The sequence below is a fragment of the Lepidochelys kempii genome, chromosome 5, assembly GCF_965140285.1.
Source record: "Lepidochelys kempii isolate rLepKem1 chromosome 5, rLepKem1.hap1, whole genome shotgun sequence".
In the NCBI taxonomy this organism is placed as follows: domain Eukaryota; kingdom Metazoa; phylum Chordata; order Testudines; family Cheloniidae; genus Lepidochelys; species Lepidochelys kempii.
The window spans coordinates 2457411-2478539 of NC_136384.1; the positions used below are offsets into that span (position 1 = coordinate 2457411).

A 21129-nucleotide genomic window follows, 5' to 3' on the forward strand; every position below is an offset into this window, starting at 1 on the left:
TGCATTGACATGATGCCCAGCCATGCAGCCTGGTCAGCAGCCGCTAGTCTGAACAGCCTTGCGGTCCAGTACAAATCTCTGTGGTCTTTAAAGCTGTATTCCTGTCCCAAAACATCCCTGTCACGACCCAGGATTCTGGGCTTTGCTTTCCCCTGCTCCCAAACGTCAGCCAACCTGCCTTTCTTCAGGAGCTTTCACGGTACTGCTCAGCACTTCGGTGCGTGTCCCTGGAGAGCTCTGCGCTTAGCAGCTAACAGCCTTCCCCTTCCGCCCAGTCAGCTCCGGATTATCCCCGTTTCGTAGATGAGGAACCTGAGGCACTTGGCTGTGGCGTGGCCATGGTCACACAATGCGTCTGTGGGCGAGCAGGAACGCAGCCCAGGAGTCCTAGCTCCGTGAAAATCACAAAACGCTGCCCCTTCTCACTATTTAACTCCCGCTGTGTCCCCTTCCAGCGCGGGGTGGGTCGGAAACTGATTTTGAATCTTTTATCTTTAAAATGTTTAAATCCCATTGTTCTTGTAGCGACAGGGTCGTCTCGTGAATCTGGGTACAGGCCTGGGAGCTGGGACTCCTGGTTTCTGATCTTCAGTCTGCCACAGATGGTGTGACCTTGGGCAAATCACTCTGCCTCAGTTTCTCCATCAGTGAAGTAGAAATAATCTAATTCCATAGAGACCCTGCACTGCGCTATCAGGGTGCACGTCTTCAGCGGGCTCATGGAATAGTTATATCATGAATGCCAAGGAGCCCCAGGTAGGATTCAGGACCTGTTATCCTGGTCGCTGTACCAAGGGAGACTAGGCTGCTGTCCCGAGGAACTGAGTCCAAGCAGCCAGATGACCCACCGGGGGCTATCGACACGCTTGCTATTTTGTATGTGTCTGTTACTAGTTCTGTAGTAGTTTTTCCAGCTGCCCTTGAACCTCGCCACTTAGCTGCCATTTCGGTTAACGTACCAGAGAGCCCCAGGGTCATGCTGCAGCACCTGTCCGCTGCGGGAAAATGAGTTAGAATCATAGAATATCAGGGTTGGAAGGGACCCCAGAAGGTCATCTAGTCCAACCTCCTGCTCGAAGCAGGACCAGTTCCCAGTTAAATCATCCCAGCCAGGGCTTTGTCAAGCCTGACCTTAAAAACCTCTAAGGAAGGAGATTCTACCACCTCCCTAGGTAACGCATTCCAGTGTTTCACCACCCTCTTAGTGAAAAAGTTTTTCCTAATATCCAATCTAAACCTCCCCCACTGCAACTTGAGACCATTACTCCTCGTTCTGTCATCTGCTACCATTGAGAACAGTCTAGAGCCATCCTCTTTGGAACCCCCCTTCAGGTAGTTGAAAGCAGCTATCAAATCCCCCCTCATTCTTCTCTTCTGCAGGCTAAACAATCCCAGCTCCCTCAGCCTCTCCTCATAAGTCATGTGTTCCAGACCCCTAATCATTTTTGTTGCCCTTCGCTGGACTCTCTCCAATTTATCCACATCCTTCTTGAAGTGTGGGGCCCAAAACTGGACACAGTACTCCAGATGAGGCCTCACCAATGTCGAATAGAGGGGAACGATCACGTCCCTCGATCTGCTCGCTGTGCCCCTACTTATACATCCCAAAATGCCATTGGCCTTCTTGGCAACAAGGGCACACTGCTGACTCATATCCAGCTTCTCGTCCACTGTCACCCCTAGGTCCTTTTCCACAGAACTGCTGCCTAGCCATTCGGTCCCTAGTCTGTAGCTGTGCATTGGGTTCTTCCGTCCTAAGTGCAGGACCCTGCACTTATCCTTATTGAACCTCATCAGATTTCAGATTTCTTTCATCAGATTTCTTTTGGCCCAATCCTCCAATTTGTCTCTGTATCCTATCCCTGCCCTCCAGCGTATCTGCCACTCTTCCCAGTTTAGTATCGTCCGCAAATTTGCTGAGAGTGCAATCCACACCATCCTCCAGATCATTTATGAAGATATTGAACAAAACCGGCCCCAGGACCGACCCTTGGGGTACTCCACTTGATACCGGCTGCCAACTAGACATGGAGCCATTGATCACTACCCGTTGAGCCCGACAATCTAGCCAGCTTTCTACCCACCTTATAGTGCATTCATCCAGCCCATACTTCCTTAACTTGCTGACAAGAATACTGTGGGAGACCGTGTCAAAAGCTTTGCTAAAGTCAAGAAACAATACATCCACTGCTTTCCCTTCATCCACAGAACCAGTAATCTCATCATAAAAGGCGATTAGATTAGTCAGGCATGACCTTCCCTTGGTGAATCCATGTTAATATTTAGTCAAGTGCTTGGAGAGCTTGGAAGCGTGATGTGCTGGTTGTTGCAGTGAATGGAAACTCGTGGTGCTTGTTAATTTAAAACTCTGAACTGCAGCGCTGAGGCTGCTGCTCGCTGGGCCCAGCCAGGGGATGAGGGTCCTAGGGGAGTTAGGGGTGTATTCGGTCTCTGAATTCAAGGGGTGCTACTGAGGAAGAAAATCCTGCCATCTGTTTCCTCTCTCAGCCTGTCAACACAGCACCTAAGCGCTGTTACAATTTCAGCATCCCAGTGAAACCTGGCCGGGGCCTGACACATTCTCCCCACTCCCTTCCAGGCAGGGGTGGGTGGACTCCGTGCAGAGAGGGGAGATTTGCATTGTTCCCGAAGCAGGGCCAGGCTGGAGTCCTCTGATGCCCCCTGAATGGGGATTTCAGTAGGTTATGACATGGGGCCAGGAGGGTCATCCATCATCTGCTCCTCAACCTTGTCCCTCCACCCTGTCTACTGCGGCACTGTGCAGAGACACTACCCATGGGATGCAGGCCTAGTCGATCATGGGCTCTGCAGATCAGGGCCAGTACCTAGAAATGGATCTGTCTGTGCAGGTGTAAAACTCCATTTTGGCCATGCACACCCCACCCAAGTGTTGGACAAGTGCAGTGTGTGCAGAGCTCCTGGCACGGGAGAGCCATAGACACATTTGTGTGTTTAGGTCTAATTTCTAAAGCCTGGGTGGGAAATCTCTATCAAACCTCCCCAAGAGGTGGGAGGTGGTCACAGACAGTGTTCTCAAGGCCTTGGTCCTGTCTGGTTTATTCCATAGCTTCACATGTCAGCTGTCAGCACCAGTCTATGATTAAGCCCGTTTCCTTTTACTCCTATTCATCCTATTTCTGTTTATCCTTCCTTGAAATGTTTTAAACCATTTGCCTCCCTTAGGGATGCCAACACCCTCTCAGTAGGTCCCTGGGCATTGCATTGCCTTTGCCCCCTGGGGAGGTTGTGTGGTCCAGCAGACAGCCCACAGCGCTGGGATTCAGGAGACCTGGTTTGAGTTCCTGGCTCTGCCATTGACTGACCACGTGGCTTTGGGGAAGCTGCTTCACCTTGAAGAAAAGGAGAACTTGTAGTCTCTAAGGTGCCACAAGTACTCCTTTTCTTTTTGCGAATACAGACTAACACGGCTGTTACTCTGAAACCTGCTTCACCTTGCTGTGCCTTAGGGACCCCATCTGGAAAATGGGGGAAACAGAGCCATTTATGTAGAGCACCTTGAGCGCTCAGGAGCAAAGTGCTCTAAAGATGCTGAGCACAACCGGGCATCTCTGTGGATCTGATTGTCACTTTTCTTTCCGCTGGAGCAACTCTGCCTGCAAGGGGGAAGTGGCTGGGGCGTCTCTGCCAGTGAGTAGAGATTTATAACAGAGCCTCGAGGGGGCAAACTGGCAGCAGTCCATCTAAAAGCATCACCTCTAGACAACTCCAGTCATGAGACAGAGTTGGTGAGTGCTCCTAACAGAGGAACGGGAAGTGGGAAGGCTGTGGTCTCTTTTCAGCTCTGGGACTGACTTGCTATGATCTTGGGCAAATTGTTTCACTTCTTGTGTCTCCGTTTGCCTAAACTTGGGATAATACTGAACTACCTGAGCAGGGGTATTGCCAGGCTGAGTTGTCTGTAAACTGCATTGAGATCCTCAGTGAAGGAGCTAGAAGCTACTTAATAAGGGTTCTTGTTTAATTATGTAATGGTGAGGTGGTGGGGACGATTTGCTTTGTGAGTTTGGATGCTGCTTCTCCGAACTAAATCCGAGTTGGGTAAGCCGTGACTGGTTTCTGAGCCCAGCTCGCCCGTTGTCCGCCAGCCTCCTGGCCGGGCGCACGGGCGGTGGAAGACTGGACGCGAGCAGGGGCCCGGAGGAGCTGGTCTGGTTCCGAGCTGCGGCAAGACGGCTGGTTGCAAATAAAGCGTGAGCTGCCCAATGGAGCGGGGCTCTGTCGGTGTGTGGGGCGGGGAGCGGCGCAGCCCCCTGCCAGCGGACGGGGGGCGAGGACGGGGGGCAGCCGGTGCACGGCAGCCGCTTGGCAAACTGGGGTGGGGGGGCAGCGCCGTGTGGCCCCGTTCGTAGCCGGGCACGAGCCCCCTCGGGGCGGCCGGGGCCGCCCTTAGCCCGGGCAGGGGCTCGGCGGGAGCAGGTCATTCGCAGCAAGCGGGGGCTCCAGGTGCGGCCTGGAGCCGGGGGGCCCCGCACGTGTAGCGCTCCAGCCTCCCCCGCCCCCCCCCAACGTGCTGCAAGCGGGGCGGGAACGGGGCTCGGCGCTGCACACACCGCAGCCAGGGGAGAGGCGGAGCCCGGCGCGCGCCCACCCAGCCCGCGTCACGCCCTCGAAGCCCGGGGGCGGGAGGGGGTTGGGCTCCCCTCGGCCACCGTACCTCGCCCCCGCCCGTGACAGCTCGCGCCGGAGCCACGTCAAATCGTCCGCTTCGCCGCTCCCTTAGCAACCGGCGCTTCCGGCCCCCTTCGCCAATCCCCGCTTCCGGCCCCGCGCGCGGGGGCCAATCCGCGGCTCGGGGGCGTGGCCGAGCGGGAGATGGCGCAGAGGCTCCATCCCCGCGGCCGGGCGCGCTCCGGCGAGCGGAGCCGGCCCCGCGGCTCGAAGCGGGCCCGGCGCGAGGCCCCCGCGGGGGCCGGCAGCCTGCGCGCGTGGACGGAGGAGAATGACGGGCTGGCCGGGGGCTGGCGGGTAGGCCCGGGGCGCGGGGGCCGGGGGCGGGCGGCGGGGCTCGGCCGGGGCGGGCGGCGGGGCTCGGCCGGCGGGGCGACCCTGACCGCGGCTTCCCTCCTTGCAGGCCAGCCGCTCCTCGGGCCCCGGGCGCGCGGCGCAGCAGGCGGCGCGGCGCTGCCGACTCGCCTTCGACTCGCTGCTCCGGAAGATCCAAGGTAGGCCCGGCCCCCGCCCCCGCCGCCCCGCCTCCCTCCCGGCCTGCCCCTGGGGGGGGGGGCGCCCCGACCCTGCCCCTGCCCCTGCCCCGCCGCTGAGCCCGGCCCCGGCCCCGCCGCCGCCCCGCGGGGCCCCGCCTCCCTCCCGGCCTGCCCCTGGGGGGGGGGGGCGCCCCGACCCTGCCCCTGCCCCGCCGCTGAGCCCGGCCGGCCCCGGCCCCGCCGCCCCGCCTCCCTCCCGGCCTGCCCCTGGGGGGGGGGCGCCCCGACCCTGCCCCTGCCCCGCCGCTGAGCCCGGCCGGCCCCGGCCCCGCCGCCGCCCCGCCTCCCTCCCGGCCTGCCCCTGGGGGGGGGGGGCGCCCCGACCCTGCCCCGCCGCTGAGCCCGGCCCCCGCCCCCGCCGCCCCGCCTCCCTCCCGGCCTGCCCCTGGGGGGGGGGGGCGCCCCGACCCTGCCCCGCCGCTGAGCCCGGCCCCCGCCGCCCCGCGGGGCCCCGCCTTCCTCCCGGCCTGCCCCTGGGGTGGGGGCGCCCCGACCCTGCCCCTGCCCCGCCGCTGAGCCCGGCCGGCCCCGGCCCCGCCGCCGCCGCCCCGCGGGGCCTCGCCTCCCTCCTGGCCTGCCCCTGGGGGGGGGGGCGCCCCGACCCTGCCCCGCCGCTGAGCCCGGCCCCGGCCCCGCCGCCGCCCCGCGGGGCCCCGCCTCCCTCCCGGCCTGCCCCTGGGGGGGGGGGCGCCCCGACCCTGCCCCGCCGCTGAGCCCGGCCCCGCCGCCGCCCCGCGGGGCCCCGCCTCCCTCCTGGCCTGCCCCTGGGGTGGGGGCGCCCCGACCCTGCCCCTGCCCCGCCGCTGAGCCCGGCCCCGGCCCCGGCCGGGGGGTGACACTGCCCTGGAGTCCGCGGCCCCGGCGCCTGGCCGCCCCGGCCGAGCGGGGGGCTGGTGGCCGCAGCCCCCCCGCCCAGGGAGCGCCCGCGGCCGGGTTTCCTGCGGAGTGCGTGCCCCTGGGAAGGAGCCAGGGGTCCTGGCGGACAGCAGAGCAGGTCGCTCTCGGCAGTAAGTCCCACGGCTGCCCCAGGGCCAGTGCCCCCCCACAGCGCCGCTGGCGAGGCGGTGTGGGAACGGCCACCCACCCCAGGGAGGCCCCGCCACCAGCGATGCTTTGCTAGAGTACCTGCAAGGGCTCTCATTTTTGTCCTGGAGCACCAAACCCCCCGGATACCTAACCAGCTGGGGAGGCATCGTCAGACAGCCTGACCCTTCCAGTAGCTGGGGGTAACCTGCGCCCTCAGACCTGCCTGATGCTGTCCCCGCTGTGCGATTCTAGGGCTGAGGTGGTGTATGGAGAACCAGAGCAGGAAGTGTCAATTGCTGGTGCAGGGCAGCCTGGTGAGATCTTCCATAGGGACTGCTGTTTGGTACACCCCTCATGCATCCAGCTAGCCTCTTGTTGCATTGGTCTCTAACTGCAGGGCTGCCGGCTGCTCTCCCCAGCCTCTCTCTGGAGCTTACTGTCCTCTACAACTCCCTGCTCTTTGCTGTTAGTGAGTCGGACGGCCTCGTCGAGGGAGAAGCAGAAAGACTCAACCATGGGCTCATTAGGGGTAAGGAAAATGTCCCATGTGTCTGAGAGGCAAGGTCGCTGGGTTGGCTGGAGCAAGGCCAGGGAGGGATGATGGATTGCTCTGGGCCGTCATATGAATAGCCTTGGCAGCTGTTTGAGGCTAGGGGTGAGTGAAGGTGGCAGCTGCAGTGTGCTGGAGTCTGGAGACTTGGGGCTTCAAAGGGGAACAGAAAAGCTTAAAAAACCCGAAGAGCCCGAGAGAGTAGCACAGCGAAAAGAGAAGTGTTACTAATTTACTTACAGTGATTTGGGATTGGGGGAACATAAGAGAAATGGGCTGAAATTCAGGGGAGGGACTCCGATAGCATTCAAGCGTGTTCCCTCTTGGCAGTCGTGAGTGTTTAGCAGGAGTCAGCAAAGCTAATGTGGCGGCTTTGACTCTGGGGGCTGGGTACAACAGATAGTTGATAATGTGAGCACCCTTAATTCCTCAGTGCCTGCATGGGAGAGCCCTTGTTCCTCTCTCTCCGTTTGAGGTTCTCTTCCTCCGACCGTAGCAAGTAGAAAGCTCTTCTGTGCCTCTCCTAGAGCCAATGGAGCTTGCACTGCTCCTGGCAGGGCCTCTCTTTTGCTAAGGCTCTGTCAGGCCGCTGGAACGGGATCAGTCCCCGAGCAGACTGACCCATGGTCCTGTGGCTGTTTTCCTCTTCTAGTGCTGGAGGCTTGCGGGGTGTCTGGGCAGGATCTCAGCACAGAGGAGCTCTGGCAGAAAGTGTTGCAGGATGTGACCACAGAAGAGCTGTGCGCACCTCTGCATCGACTAGGTGCTCTGCAGGGGGCGGTGTGGCTGGCAGCAAACTGCCTGGGGAGCGTCACTGGTCTCTTCCGGCTCCTGAGTGACACCAAGGTAACGCCATATGGCCTCTCTCCAGGTACTTGTACTGCACTTCTCCCCAGAGGATCAGTGCTGGGGCAGGGACCTAGCTGCTGACTGCCTGGCTGGTGTACGGAAGATTTGCTATACTGCACTGTGCCATGGGTCCCTCTCTTCTCGTATCCTGAATCACATAGTGGCCAGTACCTGATGCTTTAGAGGAAAGCTTAAATCCCGCCCCCCATGTAGCATCTGAGCACTAATGTGATGCTGCCCATACTGGAGGGGAAGGATTCCATTCTGCCCCTTGCAGGTATCACTTTGTACCCAGCAGCATGAATCTGGTTACCCATGTCACTCCTGTGAGCTGGCCAGGTGTGTATTCCACCCTGTCTGGGACGGTCTCAGACCTGCATGTGGAGATCAGAACCTGTGCACAACTAGTCCAAGTGCTAGGGGTCTGTGTTCGGACCAAGAGGATCTGAGTTTGATTTTCTGCTGTTACGGTGAGTTCTGAGTGGCTGTAGCATACGCTAGAGCAGTGTCTGTGCAGGCCTAAATGTGTGCCCAGAGGTCTGTGAGAGGGTGCCGAGTTGGTACAAATATTTGTCCTAAAACCATCCAGCATGAAGTGCTGTGTCAACGAAAGACCCGAGCCCATCAAGGCACTCCCCATTCAGCATGAATAATTCTCTCACTGGTACTAGAACTTTCTCCTAATGCCCGAAGCGCACTGAATGGCTCTCATGAGCCCACAGCAGAAGGGAGCTATTTAACACCCAACACAGTGAGATTCCTGGCAGGATCGCCAAACAAACTGGAAGGGAAGTTCATAAGCAGACCTGCAGCTTCTGTAGCGAGTGAGTTGCTGACTTATTCAGAGGTAACTGTCTCCTGCTGATTGGAAAGGCAGTGAGGGCTGTTCTTCCAGCAGAAGGGCTGTGTCAATAGGGGTGAGCTGTGGAGTCTGGGTATCACACACACAGGGCTCGTGGAACAAAGGATCTCTGGGATTCTCTCATGTTTTGAATGGATTGCACATGCATGCTGTTGAGCTAGGGGAAAGCACACTGAACTCATCCGGGGCAGGGAGGCAGGATACCAGACTAATGGGACCATTGGTCTCATCTAGTGCAGCAGGAGGTGGGAAGAAGCTTGCTGCTGCCAGAGCAAGTGAGAATAGCTGCAGGAAAGAGACTAGAGGGAGGCTGCTGTGGGGTGTGGTCCGGGCACATGGAGCTCGCAGTCTAACGGCTCAAGAGGCACGATACAGCCCCCCAGACCTGCTCTTTCTCTGGTCCCAGGGATTGGTGCCTCCAATGCTGAGTAATCCGCTGATGATCTCTGTCCCGTGCCTTTTGCAGGGCCCGCTGCCTTCTGCCCACGGAGGTGAGAATGAGCTCCTTGCACTTCTCAAGGCATGGAGTGTGCCTGTTGAGGGGGACACGTCGCCCCTCGTGGTGCAGAGCACCAAGGACTTGAAAGAGATACTATGGACCTCAGCTGCCTTCCTGCAAGGTATGGTTAGAGGGTGCCTTCTCCAGCCCCAGGAATGCTTCTGCTGGTCCTCCCCTTTCAGTGCCAGCCACCCTCCTGGCCCTACTGCCATCCGAGCCTGCCAGCACTGTGCCATCACCAGCTGGAGTTCCCTCAGCCATTCCCTTCCCTGGGGGTGGGTGCAGGAGCTGAGCGACCAGCCTTGCTCCAGAAGGAAATGTGTTTCCTGCCCTTCATGTTCTTATTTGAGTTAGCGTTGAACAATAAATGCCAATATCTTCTCAGATATGCATGTAAATTCCCTACTTCAGTTCCTGGCTCAGCCCTGCCCTGCAACATCACAAGGGCTCCCTGTGTCCCCTCGTGACTCACTCCCCGGCTCAGCCCTGCCCTGCGGTGTCATGGGGCCCTCCCCCCATCTACCCCTGTGACTCACTCCCTGTCTCAGCTCAGCCCTGCCCTGCAGCATCAAGGGCCGCCCCATATGCCTGCCCCCAGTGCCCCATTCTTCAGCCGTGCCGGGGATGAGAAAGGACCCCCTATCAGGCAGAAGGCTAGCAGGGGGCTCACGGTGAGTTCAGAATGGGTTACAATGCACCTGGGAGCCAGCTTTGCAGCTTCTTGGCTAAGTTTCACTGCAGTCTGATTGGAGCCTTGTCCTGCCCTGGTCAGGCCTCTCGCTTGCTCCCTGTCCTGACAGCCCTTGGAGCTCCCTAGGAGGTGAGTATCACACTGCTCAGAGGTGTCAAGTATCAGGGGGTCGCCGTGTTAGTCTGTATCCACAAAAACAAGGAGTCCGGTGGCACCTTAAAGACCTGAAAGCTTATGCCCAAATAAATCTGTTAGTCTTTTAAGGTGCCACCGGACTCCTCATTGGTACTGCTCAGAGAGTGCCCTTCCCACTGCTGACCCTGGGGGCAGCCAACTGATGGCAGTGCCTCTGTGCGTTAAACAGATAGGGAGAATTACATGTCCCAGCATGCCATGCGCCACTCTAAGCAGCCAGCTTATTTAATGCTGTGGCCTGTCCTCTCCACTGCCGCCGCACGCGCCCCCCCCCCCCCCACCACCCCAGGAGGATGCAGATGACTTTCCCTTTGTGTATTCCAAGTCCTAGCAGAGCAGAGGTAACCCTACTGGGCCCAAGGGCAGAGTTCCACCTGGTACCTGAAAGAGTCGGGAGGGAGGTTTGGGACGGCTAGCAAGGGAGGTAGTCGGTGCTGTCACACGTGGCACTGAATAAAACATGCCAGACTCCCAGCAGAGTCCATTCCCTGTGGAGCTCCTGGCCAGAGGCCCAGGAAACCCAGCACTGCTGGGGGGTTAGCATTATAGCTGGAAAATTCCCAGGTGGCTGTGCCCTCAGGAAGAGAGGAAGGGTGTGGGACAAATGTTAATTGGGAGGCAGTTTCAGGCAGGTGGGGTAGTGCCCAGGCAGGAGGGATGCCTAGCGTATGAGGGGTTGAATGCGTAAATAGATCACAATAAGTGACTGTCCCGAGGTGTGTTTCTGGGCAGTGGTCCAGACGCAAGTGGAGCCTTTGAGTTAGTGACTGAGAAAGGGGCAGGTCTGGAGACCAGAATCGGAATAATCCCACCGAGCTGTAGGCCTCAGCTCTCACCCCAAGCCCCAGCACAGTCCTGGCTGACCCTGCCTGCCTGCTCCCTAGTGGCATCTCGGCTAAGGCTCTGCAGGGGAATATGAATCCTCCTGGGATTGGTACGCCCCTGTCCAGCCTGTCTGGCTCTTGGCACAATGGCAGTGATGTTCCCATATCATGTGCATGGTGCTGCACGGGTCAGGGGAGGTCACAGTCCCATGGCAATGGCAGGGTATGCCACAGACGGGTATAACATGGTGTGAGTCATGGCACTGATTGGGGAGGGTCATTGAAGCAGGAAGGCTACATGGGACCAGATGGGAGGGGTGCAGGGAGTGCTGGTCACGGTGCCGTTCCAGGCCCGTGGGATAGCGTGAACAGCAGAGCCGAGAGCGGGTGAAGAAGATGGAGCGCAGAGAATGTTTTGTGTGTGTGTTTCAGGTTTGCAGGGCCTGGAGGCTGGAAATCTCCCTGCAGCCCTCTCCCTGCTCCAGGCAGCTGCATCCGGGTTCTGCTCCAAGAGGGTCCTGGCCCAGATCTACACCTGCATCGGCTGCTGCACTCAGCAAATGGTAACAAGCTGGCACCTGTCTCCCTGTAGCACGGGGCAGGGAGGGAACAAGGGCCAGTGCCTCCATCGCCCCAAGGAGAGTGACTGACGGGAGATGGACTGACAAGCAGAACAGCTCAAAGTGACCGAGTCTTGGGTGCTTGCATGGCCCTCATCACTGCAGAATCGGGTCCCTGCCCCATGGGTCTCTCATTTTGAAGGACAAACCTGTTCTGATTCTTCCTGCCCTGGGGAGCTGCATGGGGTGGGCTGCTTGTCACTGAGCGGGAAAGTGTGAGCCCATGGCTGAGGCAGTGCAGTCCAAGGAGTTGGAAAGCAGAGGGCGGAGAGTGGCACAGCAGGGCAGGGAGGGAGGCCCACACCACAGGGCAGTGTGGAAGCTTACAAAAACCCTGATCCTGAAAAGTGCTGAGCACCAGTGACGTCTCTGGTGCTGAGCCCAGGGGCAGCAGTGGGGCTGGAGGTGGGGGCAGAGTTGAGGAGATAGGATGTGACTTTGGAGAATCTGGTGCTTACTGCCCCAAATTCATCCTGGAGAGCCATCACTGCTCTTGGTGGGTGCAAGAACTGGGTCCTCACTGTGCCGTCTGGCCTGGCTGACGCCACTGGGACGTGTCCTGATCTGCAGAGGGGTGTGCAGCAAAGGGAGTGGCAGGGGTGGGGGAGGCGGAGGGAGGTGTTGCCTAACCAGGGATGTGTCCTAGATAGCAGGTCTGGCCGAGAAACTAGAGTGCCAGGTGGTTGGGCTTCGGTTTCCAGCCCCAGGAGGTGATTGCTGCCCTGCAGTGGGAAGGGTGCAGGTTAGCCAGCACTGCCTGGCCAGAGACCCTCCCCTAGCTCTCCATGCCCGGCTTGGCTGCTGCTCTGGGCCTCTCTGATTCCGGTCTCCCTGGTCTTTGGGGGCAGGGTGACCTCAGGCAGTGATCAGGTTTCCTGGAATGTTCTTTTCCAGGTGATATTCCAGCCATGTCAGCAGTGACTGATCATGCTGTGTGTGATTCTCTCCCGCCCCCAGGGCAAGCCTCAGACGGCTCTTCAGCACTTGAAGCGGGCGCTGCAGGTGGATTTCCAGTGCCTCTCTGCCCTGTCCCAGGCGGCGCTGGTATACCGCCAGCTGGGGGAGACGGACGCAGAGTTGGAGGCCCTGGCTCTGCTGTACAAGGTTTGTCTGTTCCCAAGGGGAAGCATCACAAGCCAGGTGGCTGCACTGATGTCTCTGGTCCAGCTGTGCCTGGGCAGAGCCTCCAGCACCCCCCACCTCCAACGTGAACTCTACCCCTGCGGCGGGGCAGGGTCAGTCAGGCCACTCACAGCCCAGTAGTGGCTGCTGCAGGCATCATCTCAGGCAAGCTGGGCCTTCAGCACCCCGGTTAGAAATGCAAGAGCCCTGCTGCTTGATGCACCCTGCTCATCAGGTGGACACTGGCCAGTATTGGGTAATCAAGGGTTGGGCTGTTGGACCAGCCGCAGGAGCAAGGTACACCTCACCGAGTGTATTAAATAGGAAGCTGATTGACGGGAGGTGACAGTTCAGTGCCCAGTGAGCACTCCTTTCAGTGGCAGGTGTGCAGTGGTGAGGGGGCACGTGTAGCGCGGGGGTCTCACTGGGCGCTTAGTAGACGATAAAAAATCAGGAGTTGGAAAATTAACTAAGTGCAAATGTGGGACTGAAGACATCTTTCCCGAGTTCCTGACAACACGGGACAGGGCTGACCAGGCCCACCGCCCTTCCGAGGGGAGAAACTGTTCTGTGCTGCTCCGGTAGCACGGATGTTTAATTCTCTCTGCTCTGCGTGGCTCTTAGAGATCCCCCGTCCTCTCCACGCTGCGGCGCTGGCATCTGTTCTCCACCCCAGAGGTGGCTGCAGTTCAGCGGGTGGGAGGTTGAGAGAAGCCCTTTAGGGGACGGTGCAGGAGCAGTGAGCGATATAGACTGGCTGGACTGGGATGTCTGTAGTTGGACTTGACTGCAGCTCCCTGGGAGTGCCAGCAGGGATCTACCATGTGGTCTGTTTCTTCCCCCCCCCCACCCGTGCAGGCTCTGGAGACCCCCGCTCAGGAGGCTGTCTCCATCGATCCTTGCTTTCTAATCCGAACGGAGCTCCTTGTTCACACCCCGGCCCTGGCATCCATGTTCAGCCGCAGCCACCCGTCGGAAGTGAAGTACCTGCTGGCGCAGCGATGCCTCCAGGCTGGCAGGTAAAGCACTCCCCACCCCCTGCTCACCTGGGACCCTCCCTTCTCTGGGCACCCAGGTAAACCCCCGTTCAGCATCACCCATGTGTCTGGGTGGTGATGGAGCAGCAGTTCCCCCCTGCAGGCTCTGCCCTCCGCACGGGGACCAGTACCACTGGCTAGAGTCAAGCAGGAGGCTGCCTGCACAGCTCTGCTGGAACTCATCAGTCCTGGGCCTGCTAGCTGCTGCTCTCCTTGGGGTCTTCCCTGTCCTCCAAGGACCAGGCTGCTCCCTGGCAGCCTGAGGTACCTCCTCATGTCGCTCTCTGTCGCAGGGTGGGTGAGGCAGTGGAGCATTACCTGGATCTTCTGGCTCTGCTGCAGGAGGGGCCGCAGCACCAGGTAAGCCTCTTGGGAAGGAATCCACATGGTGTGTTGGGGTGACTGGGTTCCCGTCCGAGGACTCCCTGGGATTCATCAGGGCAGCTCCCTCCATTCCTCCAGCTAGCGTCTCCTCTACCTGTCCCGGAATCTCTGCAGGGACAGAGCCCCCGCCCCTCTCTGGAGGGCACCCCGAGCCGCAGAGTAAAGGCTAACGGCCTGGCCTGGGGTTCGAGAGGTGGCATGGAATGGATCGTGTGGTGGGGAGCTCACCCACCCAGTACATGGGGGGGCCCCCATGTTTTCAAGCTGGACTCTAAATTTGGGTGTCGTTGCGGGTGCTGAGGGTGATGCTGTTGCTCTCGCTGCTCAGGTGCCCCTGCACGGCAGGTCAGCTCTGCCCAGGATCCCGGAGGTGTTCCTGGAAGCTGCGTCCGCCCTGGAGCAGCTCGGGAGGTACCAGGATGCCATAGCTGTGTGCGAGGAGATCATCAGTCGCACGGATGACCTGATCCCAGAGACGCTGCGGATCGAATTGGACTCCGGTGCTGGAGGGGAGGTGCCAGGGAGGGCCGGCTCCCCTTCACCTGGCATCCCGCCCCAGCAGAAAGAGAGCCTGCGCTGTATCGTGTGGAGGGCGGCTGCATATCTGCACCAGGGCCGGGCTTGGACCAAGCTGGGGGAGAGCAAGGAAGCCATAACACGGTTTACCAGGTGACTCCATCTGCCGGCAGGGCGAGTCCAGGTGGCAACCAAGGGCTCAGCTTGGAGCCTGATGGGGCGGTTGGCTGGCGTGAAGCAGAGTGCAGCTTGAGAGCCCTTCCCATGGGCAGGTAGCCTCCCTGCCTTGGAGGGGAGCCGTGGGGCCATTTGCAGACGGGGCCCGTGTGGCAGGGTGGGGGTGCAGGGGCCCCCCGTCCAGTGGCTCTGGGGCAGCGTAGAGCTCAGCAGTGTTGGCTGTGACACACAGACGTGGGGCTGGGGCCACACGTGGCTTTGACGTGACCTTCCCTTCCGGGAAACGGCACTGAAATGATTTTGACCTTTCCCCTGCAGGTGCCTTAATGTCCTCCTGAGAGTCCAGCTCGTGAGCGCAGGTACAGTACAGCCCAGCCCGCCCGCTGCGGTTCCTGCGTGGGAGGGACCAGCCTGGGGGCTGGCTAGTACCTGTCCGGGGCTCTGAACGTGGAAAGCGCCATGGTAACGCTCAGTAGCAATAGGGGGATTAAACGAGGCTCCATGCCCGGCAGGAAAGTACCTGTCTCCTTGCCCTGAGCCATGATCTGCTCTGGACCGCTGGCAGAGACTGGCTGATGGGACAGGGCTGGGGAAGCTCAGCTCAGCTCTGCCCTTTGCCTGTGTTCTCACACCACTCCCTAATGACCGTTCAACAGCTATGGATTGAGGAGACATGGGGAGAGTCCAGGTTCTAGGGAATGGATTTGGGCTTGGTCTTTAAGTGGCTTTTTCTGGAGAATTAGCAGGGTTATGAGATAATTGTGGCTTGGTCCTAATTTGCCTCCATCCCTGTAGGATTTGTGCAGAGAAGGGATCTTCAGTCAGGCTGATTGAAAACTTTAATGTCCTTTAGGGAGGTCCCCTGCACAGTCTCTTAGACAGGCCTCCCTGTGACCCCAGCCTCTTGCCCGTTAAGATTCACACTGGAAGCCTTTTTGCTGCACAGCGTTCAGCTGGGAGCCAGTGCTGCCCTCCCAGCAGAGCTTTCAAAGGGGTGGGGGAGTTGGAAATATTCACAGGCCAGCGCTGCCAACTTGGGGATATGGGGAGCGGTGCCCAGTGGACACCACAGCCATGTGTGGGGTGTTCTTTCCATGCCAGCCAGCATCCATAGCGGTGAGGAGATGGCAGAGGCCCTGCCCGAGGCAAAGGTGCTCCAGAAGATCAGGTTGCTAGCTCTCCTCGGACGAGGCTCCCAGTTCCAGGAGCTGGGTCGGGACAAAGAAGCTTTGATGAATTTCCAGCACAGTTTGCAAGTTTGCCCAGGTACCAGAGGCTTGTATTGCTGCGGGGCGGGGCTGGGGCTTCCACAGATGGTGATGCGCTCCCACTGGAAATTGGAACTGGTTTGACAATCCCCTGGGTTCCCTCCAAGCTGCAGTGCCATTCAGCAAGGCCGCCTCTAACCCAGCCAGACCAGGACTGGCTGAATACACCAGAGTGCCTTTGGTTTCTATGGCAAACTCTGTCCTGGTGAAAGGTGCTGGCCTGTCAGCCCTAGGGGGAATTTTGGGCCAGTGACCCAGCTGGGAAAGGCTTCCTGCCACATAGCTGTGCCCCTCCTGGCTCTCAGCCTCCTGGATGGTTCAGAAACCCCCACTGGACTCCTTCTAATCTGTTCAGTCCCCGGTGTTGGCTGAGGTCCCTCTGTGTGTTGCAGGTGACCCTGCTGCCACCTCTTACCTGCTGCAAGTTCTGTGGAAGCTGAACCGACGACAGGAAGCTGCTGCTCTCTGGCAGAAGGTCCACGCGGATGCTGCCCCAGCAGATGGACAGCAGGAAGCAGCGGGGAGGTGGGTAAGGTGCTTGGTGGCTGTGGCTGGTGCTAGGCCAAGGCTCTAGCTCCAGAACAGCGGGTTGAAGTAACCAAAGCGCTGTGTGGCACTAAGGCAGCTGGAATAGACTAAGGGCTTGCCCCACTCCTGGTTCTGGGCCTCAGCGCCTGTCTGGGCCACACCTGCACACGAGTCCTCCAGTGCTTGCAGGGCACAGGAGGTGGGGGCAGAGTTGAGCCCACTGCACAGCATCGGGGCAGTCATTTCCCAGCGAGACCCTTTGCAGACAAAGGGATGCTGCAGCCCATCCACCTGCTGTGTTCAGCTCTGACGTCTAGCAATGCTCACACGGGTGGCTCCAGACCATCGATGCCAGGCTGTGCCATTGGCCTCGATTGTTACTGCCCAGCTAACCCTCCCCTGAGAGCCCAGAGGAGCAGCTTGTTAGCCCTGGACTGACACCTGGGAACCGGCTGGCTCTAAGGGAACTTGAGGGCCAGGTCAGGGTGGATTTCCTGCAGCAGAGCATGGAGAGAGCCCCAAAACTTCCTGATTCCACCTCCACTCCGGGCTAATATGGGATCTGCTGCTTTCTTGTCTTTTTGCCCTGTTGGACTTGAAATCAGCAGGCGCATTTCAGGAGGGCGTGTCCATGGGCTGAGAGGAGGGAGTTGGCATGGAGCCCATAGGTAGGAAAAAGAGTCAGTCCCCAGGCGGGAGGGTCCAGCAGAGCATGGGATTCCTTGTAGAACAGGGAGTGGGGCCTGACAGCCAAAACCTTAGTGCCATCCCTGCTGGGGACCCTGAAGCTCAGCTTCGTTTCAAGCCGGATCCCAGTGATTTCAGATCCAGTTCTGCTGCTCGCTGTTCGAAAAGGAGCTTGGTAAATTGTGGTGGGAACAGAGAAAAGCCACAAGAAAGATAAAAGGGTTAGAAATCCTGCCTTATAGCAAGGCTCAGTCTGCTTAGCTTCACAAGGGGAAGGTTAAGGGGTGACTGGATCAGTCTATAAGAACCTACCTGGGGAGCAAATCTGTAATACTGGGTTCCTCAGTCTCGCAGAAAGAAGTCAAACACAGTTTGATCACCGGTCGTTGAAGCTAGACACAATCACACTGAAAAGCTGTCCCTTATTTCTAACTGAGGGGACATACCACTGGAGCAATTTACAAAGGGATGGGGGGGGGATTCCCCATCACTGGCACTTTTTAAATCAAGATCAGATGTTTCTTTTAAAAGCTCTGCTCTAGGAATTATCTGGGGGATGCTCTCTGGCCTGTGTTCTACAGGAGGTCAAGACTAGATCATAGTGGTTTCTTCTGTCCTTGGAATCTATGAACCCTGCAAATAACACCTCCTGTTTCGCTCGTCCATCCTCCGGAATCCCCACAGCCTGTACAGCCTTGTCCTCACTGGGAAAAGGGCTGTTTTTACCATGCGTTAAGATCCTACTGTTGACAGCCCAAGTTGTAATTCTAACCTGTTGCTGGTGGTGAACTCTACACTCCCCGGTATGGTTTATCTCCACCCACTAGCACAAGCTAAAACAATGGCTGCCTTGTCGGCACTAGGATTTTAACATGTTAAAAACACCTTTATTGTAGTGTGGCCATGGCCTGTGTCGCCAGCCCTGGCTAGGAGAGGATGGAGTATGATGAAGCCAGAATTACCCCTTGCCCCAGGGCTGCTGTCGGACCTGAAGCAGCTCCTGCCCTGGGGCTAAGGAGCTTGGACAAAGTGGTGTGGGATGAACCTGGTGCTAGGAATTTTCTCCTGCCCAGCACCTTCTCCGGAGGCAGCTCAGACTGGAATGCTGCTCTGGGTAGGTTCCAGTGCCTCGGGCAGGCTTCAGAAGCCAACTGTTGCTATCTCTGCACGTAGCTCACAGGGGTGTCTGTGATCCCAGCTGTTGTCACTCTCCCGCCAGCTGTCCTTTCTTATGGTACCCAAATAGGCCTTTCTCCCTAACCAGTTCCCTGGTCTCTTTCAGACCCTACCCGTTGTACCTGGTGTCGTGTCTAAAGCCGGTGAACCTCCCACATGATGAGTCTCTTGCGAGAAATCTGCAGGACTATCTGAGGACCAGTGGCCAGGATCCTTAGAGCCATCCCCGTCTCCCTCCCCACAGTCATGCAACGGCTAAAATCTCCTTCCCTGCAGAGGGCAGCAGGATGGCCTTAGGCTCTGGAGGCTTTCCCGGGACTCTGGCTTGCCCTTGGGCAGAAGAACTCTTCCTAGCCAAGGCACTGAAGCACAATGAAGCTATTTTTTGTAATAAAAAGGACATGGGAGCAGGCCAAGCCCCAGTGTGTTCAGCTTACACACTCTTCTAACCCTCTCCTGGACTGTATACATTAAGAGCGAAGCATTGTGTGCTTCAGGGTGCTTGCCCTGGCACTGTCGGGAATGGCAGGAGCCTCCTGCCTCCGTGTCCCCTCGCCATGGAGAGTGGGGCTGCCTGCGTGCTGGATCCATGGGGCCACGCCTACCGTAGGAGAAAAGGTGTGTTTTAAGATGTCACCTGGTGTAGACAGGGCAATCTGTATTTCTAACCCCTGTTCCCTGCTGGCAGTTACTCTCTTGTGTCCTGGCACCAGAGCCGTCACTACACATGGGCGTTCCTGGCACCAAGCTCCCCCACTGCCTTTCTGTCTGAGCCGAAGCAGCTTCCTCCAACTACGCTGCACCCAGGGGCTGTGGGGGGGGGAGCAGTTCCCAGGGTGAAGGCAGCTTAGAAATGTCTCAGCGGAGAGAGGCGGGGGCAGGGTATCCATGTTCTCTTCAGTGAATGTCACAATGGAGGTGGGAGCTTGTGGACCAGGGAGGCCAGGGCTGTGCTGGCTGGATTGTCAGGCCAGGGCAGGAGGGGGTCTGCTCAGATATGGCTCTGCATCGGCCCATGCTGGGCCTGGGCTGTGGGGAGAAGAGAGGTCAGACCTAGCTGCCCTGGGGGGCTCTTTAAGGGGGGTGGGGAAGGGTCTGGCATGGAGGAGAGGATCAGCTCCATGTGTAATCACAAGGCAGATGCTCTGTGTGCTTGGTGGGCTGATCTCCAGTATGGGGCAGGAGCTCTCCATGGCGCCATACGGGGTCTGTGTGGGGAGTTGTGGAGGAGATCTCTGCTTAGTGAGTTGAGAAGGCACAGGGCTGTAGGAGGGTGCCCCTAGCTGCAGGGTCTGAGTCTCCTGAGTCAGGGGGTCTCTGGGAGGGGGTATGCAGCCTGTCCAATCAGGAAAGGAGGAGGGAAGGGGTGGGGGTAGCTCAGTGGTTTGAGCATTGGCCTGCTGAACCCAGGGTTGTGAGTTCAATCCCTTAGGGGGGCATTTGGGATATGGGGCAAAAATTGGGGATTGGTCCTGCTTTGAGCAGGGGGTTGGACTAGATGACCTCCTGAGGTCCCTTCCAACCCTGATATTCTATGATTCTAAGTGCATAGGCTCCTAGCCAATCAAAGTCAAGCGCTGCAGCTTCATGACCACCTGTGGTGTGAGGGGGTGGATGTGTGACCATGGAGTGGGGGCTGGTCTGGCAGGCCCATCTGCTGCAGGATGGGCCTGGGGCACAGTTGTGAGAAGCAATGGGAATGAGCCACTGATTGAGCCTCTAAAGAAGGGAGTGACCCCCTAAGGGAGAGAGCTAGGGGGTGGGGAACTGCCCTGGGGGGAACCCTTCATAGAGTGAGGGAGTTGAGACACCCTCTCCCCACAAGCAGGGGACCCTCTGGGACATTCTCCCCCTCCATGCACATAGGGTGAGACTGACTGGGGAGATTCACTGCCCCCCCAACACACACAGGTCTCTGGGGCTAGTCCCCAATATCTTCCCTGTGCCCCTGGTTTTTCAACGCTTTGTCTTTTCTAATGTATAAGTGAGTAACATTTCTCATGTTTTTAAGGAAAAAGACACAATCTCGAGTAGTTTTAAATGTTCTCCTGCGAACGTTTTGCTTTTCTACCAAAGAAAAATCTAGAGAGGGACAGGGAAGTAATGAATCAATTCATTAATCTGAGGAGAACAAAGCTATAGAAGGCTAAAACTGACACCCTGAATAACTGATAGAACCAGCAACCGTCTGTCTAATCAATGAGAACTGCAGTAGAGTTCAATCAGTTCACCCCTGAAATGGAACTGAAAGGCAGTGGGAGGAAATAGTTTTTCACCAAAGCATAATTAGACTGCAGAACTCTGGGCCTCAGGCAATCAGCAAGGCTCAGACCTTGGTAAGATTCAGGGAGCGATGGTGCAGAGCAGGCAGGCGCTCAGCTCCCAAGGCCTCATCCGATGCTGCAGGGAAAGCTGGGGCTTGGCCTTAGGAAGGGGGCAGCAAACCTGCAGCTTGGCTCGCTGAGCCCCTCGCAGCTTGGCTCGCTGAGCCCCTCGCAGCTTGGCTCGCTGAGCCCCTCGCAGCTTGGCTCGCTGAGCCCCTCGCAGCTTGGCTCGCTGAGCCCCTCGCAGCTTGGCTCGCTGAGCCCCTCGCAGCTTGGCTCGCTGAGCCCCTCGCAGCTTGGCTCGGCTCCCAGTCCCATTTCTCTCCCCCGGGGCTGGGTGGTTCCAGTGCTTGCCACGGAAGGGAAATGAACAGTGGAGGATGCTGGGGAAGTTGTGGGTTCCCCCTGCACAAATGTGGGGATTCTGGGGGGAAGGAGCGGTGTCCCTGTCTGCGTAGGGTTTTTATAGGTTCCAGGGCCAGAAGAGACCCCTGTGGCCATCTGGTCTGACCTCCTGTATAACCCAGGCCTCTCAGACTGCCCTGAAT

The 21129-nt window shown here is 58.4% G+C and overlaps 1 protein-coding gene across 1 annotated transcript; it reads left to right on the plus strand.

Moving 5' to 3' along the window:
* The first annotated feature begins 4470 nt into the window (after positions 1-4470).
* On the plus strand, positions 4471-20274 carry FANCG (FA complementation group G). Its single transcript, XM_073343324.2, has 14 exons — positions 4471-5007; positions 5114-5204; positions 6670-6801; positions 7475-7668; positions 9000-9153; positions 11175-11305; positions 12320-12466; positions 13343-13503; positions 13815-13881; positions 14234-14574; positions 14917-14957; positions 15700-15864; positions 16259-16391; positions 18364-20274. Exons 1-14 carry the CDS (start codon positions 4855-4857, stop codon positions 18473-18475), a joined length of 2022 nt encoding a protein of 673 aa, XP_073199425.1. The 5' UTR covers positions 4471-4854; the 3' UTR covers positions 18476-20274.
* The last annotated feature ends 855 nt before the right edge of the window (positions 20275-21129 follow it).

What these genes read in the sequence shown, in the direction of transcription:
- FANCG (XM_073343324.2), top strand. Translation starts at nt 4,855, where the DNA reads ATGGCGCAGAGGCTCCATCCCCGCGGCCGGGCGCGCTCCGGCGAGCGG. An exon ending in CAACCATGGGCTCATTAGGG is followed by an intron (nt 6,802 to 7,474) that starts GTAAGGAAAATG and finishes TTCCTCTTCTAG; the next exon opens with TGCTGGAGGCTTGCGGGGTG. An exon ending in CTCAGCTGCCTTCCTGCAAG is followed by an intron (nt 9,154 to 11,174) that starts GTATGGTTAGAG and finishes TGTGTGTTTCAG; the next exon opens with GTTTGCAGGGCCTGGAGGCT.